At 46.3% G+C, this 12,241-nt stretch overlaps 1 protein-coding gene across 1 annotated transcript in view; it reads left to right on the top strand.

The window, feature by feature from the left end:
- LOC136959378 (diacylglycerol kinase beta) overlaps positions 1-12,241 on the top strand; it is a 45,538-nt gene that overhangs the window by 13,689 nt on the left and 19,608 nt on the right. Inside the window, 5 exon segments of the mRNA XM_067253699.1 lie at positions 720-794; positions 2,822-2,907; positions 3,051-3,140; positions 4,459-4,619; positions 11,400-11,464. Coding sequence (XP_067109800.1) covers positions 720-794; positions 2,822-2,907; positions 3,051-3,140; positions 4,459-4,619; positions 11,400-11,464 — 477 coding nt within the window.

Here is a 12,241-nt window from a genome sequence, read left to right as displayed (position 1 = left end):
GGAAAATAATTCTGTGTTATCAGACCTTCCAGCACAAAAGCCATGTATTTTACTCTTAAGTACACAAAAGATTGTTCTATTTCTGTAGCTTTGATGTGCACGAAGAGATGAATGGCTTGGTGTTGAGTCACTTGGATACTTGAATGAGATGCTGACCCAGTAGTAGAGTTCTGTTGTACATTTTTCAATAACCGGAAAAGATTGCCTACTACAACTTTGTGTGTTTCCTGGGACCTATCAGTGGACTATTGTCTTTATTGTAATCCAAATGTTTCCTGCGTGACACGTCTGTCAGCGGTTTACGGTCTGTTGTCTCCCACTTCTCCTTATCTGTGTCCTTTCTAACAAAACACAGTGTGGGTATCGGAAGCTAACCCAATTACCTGTGCTGTGCCTGCATGAAGGACATTGTCGAGGCTTCAATGGATATTTGATGCAACTCTCACTTGTCAAGGTTACAGGAAACTGCCTTGTTCATGTGTTCGCTACTACACTGCCATTTTGATGCACAGGGGCAATATTTTCATGCAGCCTCCTGTCAGTGCTTCTACAGCAAATGGTTTGCTCTATCGAAATGGTGGAGTGTCTGTGTCAGAGCTTATTCTAGAGTGTTCTCAAATAGGTAAACAGTGCTGTCTCGCTGCCAACTTAATTAATCTATCTTTCTCAAACTTTCTATAACCTCTGTATGTGTGTGTGTGTCTGTGTGTGTTCTGTAGGGTGTTGAGGAAGTTCCAGTACTTGCTGAACCCCCGGCAGGTGTACAGTCTGGACTGTGGCGGGCCCATGGTGGGGTAAGTCAACAACACCTCAGAGAAACAGAGAGAGACAGGATCGTTCTTCTCATACAAAACAACTTTACACACCTGAAGTAGAACTTCACTGACCTTCCACAGGGTTGGTTAATGGTCTGGTTCCTTCTAGGATAGTAGAACATTCATGAAAGAACACATAAACCTGTGAAAACTTGTTCTGCAGGAGCGGCAGTTTAACTGCTGGCAGTCATCCACCTCCAGACAGCCTCTGGCTGTACTAAATTAAAGTCCACTGCTGTAGAAGTCAATATGTCTTCAACTCAATGTGGATGTAGCCACTGTGTTATGTGTAAAGCACACATACAAACACCAAACACACAGGACAGGTGATGAGGACAAAGTGTCCATTCTTAATTTGGTTGTGCAATAGAACGCTCTTCATAAAACGTCTGACCTCTTTGCTATACCCGCCTTCCCAACCACTCCCAGCCCCCACCACCCCCACGCCCATTACCACCACACAAACACACATAACACTCCTCCCGCCACCCTCCCCCAAGTTCTGCTGTCACGACAAGCGCAGCTTTTTCTGTCTCAAGGACAGGATAGACAGACTTTGTGACGCACATATCTCTCAAGGGAGACCACTGGGAGATAATACACGGGTTGCCATTATTACTGAATATGCGTACTAGTTGTGTAATTGGTCGTGATAGCAGCAGTGAGTGAGTGTCATAATGAGTATAGTGTTGGCACATTGTAACAGAAAATCGATCCGCATTTGAATTGTAATTCAGTCATCTAGCGATTCATATCGATTCACAAAAATCGTGAATCGATTTTTAATCGTATCGTGACCCAAAGAATCGATTCGAATCGAATCGTGAGGTACCAAAAGATTCCCACCGTTAGTATTTGTATACTACTGTATTTAATTACTGCACTGGGTTTCACCGTCATTTAGTGTGGGTTTTCAGTAAGAGAGGGTTGTGTGCATAATAAAAGAGGTTACCACATGAGAAGGAGGATGGCAATGTGAGAGAGAACCGTCATGGCCCCCACATTGAAACCTCTCTCTCCTTCTCCGTCTCTGCTCCTGTTTTCAAAGCGTAATCTCTCACTACAAGGGCAATGACACATGTACGTCCCGATACATAACTGAGTCTGGAACTCAGTGAGAGAGGGCAGATGGCTGTTCTTATGCGTGCTTGCTTTGCACATACACACACAAACACACACACACACACATACACACTTTCACTCCAGCACCATTTCTGTGGGCTCCATAGCAACGGGCTGAACAGCCTCCACAGGCTCCTAGCTGAGCGGCAGAAGCTGAGTGATTTGTTTTGAGAAAGCAATCTGAGTTTTTTTTATGTTTACAATGACCTCTGTATTGATATTTCTTGTATATATACGGTGTGGCCCATGGTTGCTTAAGGGGGATCCTTATTTAATACTACATTGTTGAAGCATAGACGCATAAAACTGTGTCCTACAATGTAAGGCTCAATGCATTGAGGTTAACGCATATCAATATTTGATGTTGACGTGCCTCTGTTTTGTTAAATGTGATGCACTTCGTGCTTTATGGATGTCCCCTGAGTGTGGGAACGACTGTGCGTCAGCAGGTTAGGTTGCAGTTCATCTGAATATCCAGTAGGATGTGCTGTCTGTCTCTGCCTCGTTCAATCCACTCAAATGATCATAAAACAAGAAAGAAAACACTTTTATCATGATTGAAACAATCTAGTACTTGAGGTGTGCTCAAGGCATCAGTACAGAGCCTGGGGTCTCTAAAGTGCAGCTGTCTTTTAGGGGACAGATGAAAGCCTATTTCGATACTTCTGCCCTGACCCACATTATAGGTGCTTTTGAAGGTCACACTCTTTGGAAGAAGGCAACAAGAATACTTTTGAGCAGCTAACATTGAGACTTGAGGCTATGTGAACTTGAAAATAAGTTAATCTTGTCAAATGTAAGGAGAACCAACATTTTCACAATTTCCTGCTGCATGCAGTACAATTCAATTCAGATGCCATGAAAAAAAAATGATCTTCCCCTAGGCTCAACTTCTTCCATGATGTCCCAGACTTCCGGGTGCTTGCTTGTGGAGGTGATGGTACAGTTGGCTGGATCCTGGACTGCATCGGTACAGAAACTACTGTATAGTCATTTAACTGTCTAGTTAGAACAACACCATTGGATCCAGACTGCCCTTGCATATCATTGCGATATGGTAATGTGTGGTGGTCATCTTCTGAATGTAACAGCACCTTGCTTCTCCCTGTGCAGACAAAGCCAACTTTGCCCGGCATCCTCCCGTGGCCATACTGCCCCTGGGCACAGGGAATGACCTGGCACGCTGCCTGCGCTGGGGCGGAGGTGAGAGGGAGCACCGGGCCATGTGTGTGTGTGTGTGTGTGTAGCTACAGAATAGGAATACATGAAGTATACTGTACACCAGTGGTTCTATTTTGAAAGTATAAACATTCCAGTCTTTGGATCTTAAATGCTCCACTGCAGCGGACATAGAGACTTATTTCCTTTTGTTGTTATCTCTCGTCATGAATTCTCCTGTGAAGCATGTTAAGGGCTTTCTAAATAGAAACCAATTTGATGTGATTAATATACAAAACAGAGACTAGTTATGTAACCCTGGCCATACTCTAAGTGTATTTATTTGGCCCAGTAGTTGTCCAGACTGCTTCAGGGTTGTTGGGGGCCCAAAGAGCACTTCCACAGGCTCATGTATGATGTGGAGAAATAAACACAGCTCTCCCAGGAGCTTTGGAAGAGACACTGTGTTTCACACCAAATGTTTCAGTTCTCGGAAAGTCGTTAAGAAACCCCCAGTTGGATTCTCTGAATTTGCTTTGACTGATGAGAAGCGTATAGGGCGTAGATGAGGTATGACATGTGTGAATGATCTGTTTGTGGAAACATGCCGTTATTCATCCAAAAAATGTGATGGGAATTTAGTTGGTCCTTTACATTTGCATTGTAGATGAGAAATTCGTGGAAAGTGAGGGCTGTAAGATGTAAGTGTTATCGGGAGGGGGGGGGGGGGGGTAGAAGTACAGTGCAAGCACACATTAGGTGTCAGGGTCCTAGTGTGACTGACCTCATTAGAGACTCACACCTTCAGCAAAGTGTTGTGACACCCCACGCTGAAGTAACACCCCAGTCTGTGACACCCACTCCCCCAGTAAAAGGCAGTTTAGATCAGCCTCCACAGTACCCTCTGGCTCTTCACTATCCATGAGCTGGTGCTGTCCCATGGTAGAAGCACCAGCGGAATTACTGCTATACTCTAGTGTTCTCCCAGACCATTCTGCATTGCAGTTCTAGCATACGTTCACATTCACAGGGCTTTCTAGAGACAAGAGGCTGTTGGGATAGATGTGCTTTTGACTAAAAGAACATCTTTTAGTTTTTCATGTTTTTTTCCCATGTTTTTATGAACCTGTTTTTGCTTCAGGGTCTCTAGGCATCGGACCTTTATATCGTTTTGCAAATGCAGTTTGAGAGGTAGTTTACTTTAGAAACGAGTCTGAGCTTGTTTTAAGTGGCTGCAGGTGCCTATTGACTGTCAATCCCTGCCTCAGCATTTGACAAGTGATGTCTCTGGTTTAAACAAGTAGGCTAAACCTCCAACTGTGTGTGTGTGTGTGTTTGTGTGTGTGTACTCTGTGTGTCCCAGGTTATGAAGGAGGCAACCTGCTGAAGTTCTTGAGGGACATCGAGCACAGCACGGAGATGGTGCTGGACCGCTGGACCATCGACATCATCCCAGATGACAAGGAAGAGAAGGGTGACCCTGTCCCTTACAGCATCGTCAACAACTACTTTTCTATCGGCGTGGTAAGGAAACGCACGTTATTTGCACATAGATCGACAAGAATGAGTCCCGGGTCTGAAAGCTAATAGTTTCCTGCAGGATTATCCAGCTACCTAGCCCAGTAGGAGTTAAACAATTAGCTGGATCGTCTGTGGATTTTCAGCCCTCTTGGGCAGGTTAATTACTGTGTTTCTCTTTTTAATAGCAGAATGAAAAAAAGAACACAGCCGGGTCTCAGTTGCTTAGCAACCCTTCATCTCGCCTTGTCCCGCTGGTGAAACTAGTGTAACCGTGGGCGCAGAGGTATCCTAGGCGAGACTATTCTCTGATGCTGTCTTTATGTCTGTCATTGCAGACAGGCACCCCTTATTATGGGATGATAAAGTTTGCTCCAGTGTGGGGTTACTTAGCAACCACTGCAGTACTTTCCCGTATGTGAAACTTAATTTGTGAAGGCAATGTCATATTTACTGTCATCTTGTCCCAGCTGGTCAGATTGGTGGCCCACAGTAAAGTATGGGATCAGTGATGAGGATTTACTATGTGCTCTGTCATATTGCTTAAGCTTGAGGTCCTTTTTCATTTGGGATGAGATCATTTTCACTTTTACTGCAGTTTGCTATGAACAGGACATTTATCTTTGTTTCTCAGCCATCACACACAGACGCACCTGAAAACAAAAACACCTTCTTGCTATTTTCCAGCATAGGTGGGTCCCTCTCTCTCTACTGTATGTTGTTTCATGTGTTGGCCTACTAAGCAACATTATGAAAGGCCTAAAAATAAACCCACATGTGGGTCCATAAGTAGAAGGAGTGGGTTCAGTGTGAAAGAACATATTGAGTCTGTTGTAAAGACAGGTAGTGTGAGAGGGAGAGGGGGAGGAGGTTTGGCACGGATAACTTGTACCACAGTACTGTTATACAACCCAGCCTCCTACCGGCGTCAGAGCAGACACCTGAACATAGGCTCTCTGCCCAAAACTCAGGACATATAGTTCTGTACATGGGAACACAAAAAACACTGGAGCACAAAAATGTCTTAAAATGTTTACCACACCGTGTGCCGGGCTGCTGTGAAATCCAAAAGGATTACATTTACATTTAGCAGACGCTCTTATCCAGAGCGACTTACAGTAAGTACAGGGACATTCCCCCTGAGGCAAATAGGGTGAAGTGCCTTGCCTAAGGACACAACGTCATTTGGCACGTCCGGGAATCGAACTGGCAACCTTCAGATTACTAGCCCGCTTCCCTCACCGCTCAGCCACCTGACTCCATTAAAGAGGGAGGTCAGTGTGCTGGGGCGTTCTACATCCTCGCTTCACATAGGCACATAACCACATCCGGTGTTCGTGCATCACCCACACACAAAAGCCGAGAAAAACTTTTAGGCGGGTTGCTCAGTGAACGTAAAGAGGTTTTTGGCACAACACTGTTGCATCATGGATGCAACAGTGGCAGAGTATACTCCGGTTGACCTTTCACAGACAATGGTGCTTTCTTCGCTGTGCCAGAGTAGAATGCGTGGCAGGGGGTGGCAGGGAGAACAATTATGGCTTTGTGAGCACTTTGCGTGTGGGCAAAGTGAGTGGCACTGCCAGTGTGGCTGATGGATAGATGAATGGATTGATGGATGCTTAGATAGATGGACTCCATTGGTCACAGATGACGACAGCTGGAGAATTGCTTGTGCAGGTCATACTACGGTTTTCTGGTAGAGTAGAGGACTCTGCTTGGCTTCATATAGTATGGCGACATCTCCTGTAATACCCTACCTGACCATTGCCCCTGGTGAGGGTGAGCTCCGTGGGTTAAAGAGGGTGCTTGTTTTCATTTTGAGACTCTCTGGTCTTTACAGATTCTACTGTGTCTTTACTGGAGACTCCACTTTGTCTGTTCTATGGACTCTACTGTATGTCCAGGGTTCTGTCAGTCCTCTGAGCTCATGTAGCAAAGTCCTCCGATTGCAGCGACAGATCGCCATACCACCAGGAGCCGGGGACAGATGGCCGCCTATCGGGGGCGCCAATGACACCTGAGCAAACAAGCACCGTGACTCACCGTGGTGATGTAATCATTAGCGACCCAGAATTGGGTTCAATAACCATATTGGGCAGCACTTCCTGTCGCCACAGACCATGTCAGGGTCAGGTTGCTATGGCATTGGTGCTGGCAAGGCCAGTTCTGAAAGCTCGACAGTCATCTTTTTTTCATCTCGCTGACTTAATTGTGGATGACATGGCATGCTGGAGGCTGGGCAGAGAGCCCTTTGTCACAGATCAAGATGCTTGTTGTGATATTGCTGTTTGCTACGATAGAAAATGTTGTGTTGCTTTTAGGCGTCCTTGCATGACGGCTCGTTGTTTTTAATAAACTTTTTTATGGAGCCATGGAACCATGTTTAGAAACTTTTTCACATGAAATCCTGAGAACGAGTAGTTTACGGTCGAGTGTACCAGCGTCTACACAGAGCTGCGGCTCTAGGTCTGTAAAGCGCTGACCGTGGCAGGAAGAGGGGCCTGAGAGCCGTGCTGACACCTCGGGTTTCAACACCATGTTATGCTACAGCACCTCCCTCAGAGTGGCCTGAGCCCCAGGCAGACACGCGTGTGCTCCCAGCTCTTAACGTGTATCATCCTGACCCTCACCCTGGAAAGAATCCGTGTGAGGAATTAGAGCGAAGGAAGTCGCACCCTGTCAGCAGCCATTAAAGATGCCCCCTCGTCCCTCTGGAGGAAGCCGATCTCCTCGGAGTGTGAGGGGGCCTGAAACGGGACCTGCTCTGCCATCAACAAGGTGTTCATGTCCAGTGTGGCACTCTGCCTGTCATGCAAGAGACGCAAGTGCTGGCTTGGCTCATCTGGGCTGTCTGTCAAGAGAGCGGCCAGACTCTTTGTGCGTGTGAGGAGTGTGCCATCATCATTTTGTTCACGTTTGATGTTTTTTAAGGCCAGATGGTGTACCTGGGCACTTCTTTGAGTGCAACAAGTCACCTAGTACAGGCTGTGTGCTGCTAGACATGCCGGATGCTTCTACACGCGAGGAGGTGGGACTGAGAAGAACCCTTTCCAAGGGTTCAAAACTGGGGTGGAGGTCCTGCTCCGCTTGACTCCTCGTGGCCTGTGCACACAGCATGGTGTGTTGGGGCTAGTTCAGAGGACGGGCAGGCCAGACCACTGGGAAGGGGAAGATGATTGGAGTTTGTATGAGAGAGAGAACGAGAGAGAGACAGAGAGAAAGAGGGACCGAGAGTGTGAGAGAGAGGGAAAGAGAGAGATAGATAGGGTGAGAGAGAGAGGGAGAGAGACGGAGAGAGAGCGGAGTAGTTTCTGGCTCTCACTGAAGGTCAGGGGAAGTATCAGTGACAGGAAGTCAGTGGCTGCCAGGTTCGGACCAGGTTACCACAGTAATGAATGACCGTGCTGAGTGACACCTGGCTGGCCTTAAAGGTAGAAGGAAAGCAGCCCCTGAATCCTCCTTCTGCCAGTCCCCTGAGTCCACATACACACACACACTTTGTACATTTCAGGAGGTTATAAACACACATTTAAACATGACCCATATGGACTCTGTAGCCGTGTGCAGTGTGGAGGCAGCTTACACTTTTACTAGACACACTCATATGCTCCCAAGGAAATGGTCTCCAGTGAGTCACGTTAACACCTGCTACCTACAACTCTGACAGGAACACAGATGGACACCACACTGCCTCAGAGGCTGGCTTGCTGTGATGTCCCTGTATGGGCATGCAGAGCAACACCTACACTTCTCTTAAAGACACATTTCTACTCATATTTCTACTCCTGTGCCTATTCAGGTGATGTATTGTAAATGCAGTACTGTACACTGGAACTGCACAATCAGCATGTCTACGATGTATTCTTATGCTGAGTGGTGTGACATGAACCCATTGAATAACTTTTTGGGTTAAAGTATTCCACTACGTTACTCATTGAGGTTGACACATAGCCTACTGTATGTCACTAGCGTAACCACTCTGTGGCTAAACATGCCCTTCCCAAAAGGACACCGCCAACTGAATGTCCCCCCTGTCAACTGAAGAGCTGGCCCTGAGGTGACATTTTACAGTAAAGGATTTGTTTATTTGTTCCTCACCATCACAAACCCAAGCAGCATATGCACTGTACACACATACACACACAGCCCTTTGCCCCGGCATGTGTTAAACTTCAAAGGGCAAGATCAAAACAACCTTTATCAAAAAGGCAACTGTGTAAGATGGCAAATGTCACATATTCCTAATGTCAGCATTTGTTCACTGTTCAGTGTTGATCTGCAAGAGAGCGGCACTGGACACAACAACAATATCCCAGAGAGAGGTTTTTTTGGTTGAATGTCTGTCTCATTTTCTGCCCCTAGATATGGTCCTTCAATGTAACGGAAGTCGTGAGTCTCTCACCACGCTCTCTTTTCACACATGGCAATGACAAAGTAAACAAACATCCCTCCTCACAAGTCCAGTTCCCTCCACAGTAGGGAAACGGTCCGGTGACATAGCTGGCGCTGTGATAAGGTGACTGATGAGGGATGTGTTACTGTATTTGTGTTTAACAGAGATTTTGGTTCAGTCCATGGTGCTTCCATACACTTTACTTGCTGTTGGTGTTGCTTGCAGACCTCTGATATCCCCTCCACTGCCAAGGTTCCAGTCTATCTCATATTCCCTGGCCAGCTGAACAGGCAGGTGCAGGGCTATTTTTAAGAGCCAGGAGATGCTGATGCTGTGGGTCTCACATTGGATTTGGTTGAGGAGGATGTGCTGGAGGGGGGCGGGCCCTGGGAACGTCAAGCTCCAATGGACAGCAAGAGGATGAAAGAGAGGAAGCGTGTCATTCGGCTTGTCCGCCCGTCCGATCCACCCCGCTAAACCTTCCAGTCGGCTCTCTGGCACCATCGAAAACACCTGGCCAGGCAGGCTGAGAGCCAGCCAGGTGGAGCACCGGGGGCAAGTCTGTTCTGGTCGACTCCTGTTTCCATCAGAACCAGATCCAGTCAGAGCCCACACCCTGCTGGGCCTGTCTGGGAGGGAGCAGGGATGCAGAGCAGTGAGTGGTAAAACAGAGCATTCTGTTGATTCCAACACAATGCACAATGTATTCACCTACATGCAGGTGTAAACCGACATAGAAACTAACTGTGCTAACTGTACGTTTTTATGTTGAAGTAGGTGTAAATGCAAGTCTAAAGATACATTTGACCCAGTCATCTGTAACATCATTTATTCATTTAGTGCCTACTTTCATTTAAAGCAATATCGAAGCTAGGACCTACTGATCCACAGTCGACTGCTCTACCACTGAGCTGTAACCTTCTTGTAGCTGTCTGCCCAGCTGTCCTCCACAGTGGGTGTGTAGGACCCAGGTCTCCCAGCACATTCTCATCCCTGCTCGTCATGTTTTAGCACTTGGGCAGAACCGCCGGTGTCACCATAACAACACTGGCGGCAGCGTTTCTGCATACTGTATTGGCGTGGATGGTTAGGGTTAGAGTATGGGTTTGAGTTGGGATTAGGAATAGGGTTGCTGCGACCTTATGTGTCAAAAACTAGGCTTACGGTCCAGTTTTGTCCAATACTGATGCTGTGGGCTACCTCGAACTGTGATGCCAAGAGTTCAACCCAAGAAGTAACATACAGCATGATGCCTTCTGACAGAGACCAGGCCTGCCTTCCGGTTAGAATGCCAGAGAATGAACATCTCCTCGCACGGGGTCACCCAGAGGACACTCCATTTGACTGATTATATTCATCCTAATATATCAACAAATATCCAACATCCCATATACAAGTATATCTATGCACCAAGTACAGTGGACAGCAGTGGACAGCCAGTTTGATAGGTAATACCTGCAGGCTGTGGTATCTAGTTGATGCTTTCTTGTGTGTCGTAAGGGTTAATCTGCTGATTTAAAGGTCACCTCCCTAAGTGGGTTCATTGTGAGGGTGGCCTGTTTGACTAATGACATCCACCCCTGGCCCAGAGGTTAGGGGTCAAACACAGGGGCGACTCTGACATGTGCCCGGGTGACTAACAACTCCTGACATGACAGCTCCAGGCCATGCATGCGCTCCATGGGGATCAATCCCCAGGGTCGGCCCCTGTCCCGGTTCTACTGACCTCTCCTGTCTTTTCTACCTTCCTTCTTCCTGCTCTCTAACAAGGAAGTTGACAGATCTCAATGTAAATCAAGAATATGGTGTAGTGAGTTTAGGATAAGGTAAGGTCAGGTATACTTTATTGTCCCACAGGGAAACTTGTCTACAAACCATTGCATCACACAACACACTTGTCAACAAAGTCACGCAAGTACATAGATCATACACAAAAATGTGCAAAACGTGCTTGAATTCACATGTTGAGTGTGATACATTAGTTATGTGAGTAATAAAAGGTATTAAAAACAACAGAAGTTTTATAAAAAAACAAATAAAATCAAGCCAGTGGTTTATTGAAATAATGGATAGAATAAAAACAAATGATAATCAAACCTAGTAATAAGTGGATGAATTCCAATGTCTAAATCCCATGTAGGTAATACTTCTGCTTGTTGCTGTTTAATACATTGATGAAATTTTTTAAATATATTGTGCTGGTTCAGTCAAACCCAAATCAGTCTAGTTTCAAGATTTGTGTTGGATCATTCAGAGGAGAGCATGATCTGAGCTGCCTGGTTAGTTTTCTTGATCTGCCTCAACATTGGGCTTGTATGATCAGGCAGGAACAGGACGTGAGGACCTAATTGTTGCCTTCCAAGTGACATTACTCTTTGTTTCCCCCACAGGACGCCTCCATCGCCCACCGCTTCCACCTGATGAGAGAGAAGCACCCGGAGAAGTTCAACAGCAGGTGAGAGAATTAAGGAGTCATGTTATTTGTCTCATGGTGTGTGTCTCTGTGTGTCTCTGTGTGTCTCTGTGTGTCTCTGTGTGTGTCACTCATTCGGAAACACCTTTTTTCATCAAGAGAGTTTAGGAGTTTCAGATGAATTCATCTGAAGGTTCTCAAGGCCTGGCCAGGCTGACTAAACTCTTGTCAACGTCAGTACAGCACAATAGAGGCTTCACAAAATGGAGGAGGGGACTAGAAGCTTGAAAGCTTTTAATTCATTGTCATGCAATGGCTTCATCTGAATGGGAGTGGATTGAGGAAGCTTCAGTCTCCTCTTTTTAAAACGAAAACAATGAAGGGAGGCAAAAAGTTTAATTCAACCTTTCTTCAACTACGGACAAAACAGTATAATTAGTCTGGCAGGATAAATGGGCAGCACGGTGACCTGTGTGAGGGTATAACCTTGAAGAAGCATGTTTGAGAAAAGAAAACAAGCATTTTCTCTCAGGGCAGATTGGGGGACTGCTCCTGGCCCCAGAGGTGTTTTATGGTGCATCGTAACAGTCAAGCCCTTTGATGTTCAACATCCCAGTGTTTGTTTCAGCCACACGCCTGCTGTATAGTCCTCATTGAAGCCACCATTGAGATGCACTGTAAAAGAGACACACACAATACAGCAATTTAAAAGTCGTACTGCTTACTGCTGTGTCTTTTGGAGGAGTAGTCACTGTCTGTGTGGCCTGGACTGTTTGATGGTGGTCCCCGCGGTCTGTCCCTGTGTGTGTGGGAGTGTGT

This window comes from Osmerus mordax, chromosome 2, assembly GCF_038355195.1.
Source record: "Osmerus mordax isolate fOsmMor3 chromosome 2, fOsmMor3.pri, whole genome shotgun sequence".
NCBI lineage: Eukaryota > Metazoa > Chordata > Actinopteri > Osmeriformes > Osmeridae > Osmerus > Osmerus mordax.
The sequence above is the reverse complement of the archived record's forward strand: the minus strand, read 5'-3'. Positions and strand labels throughout refer to the sequence as shown.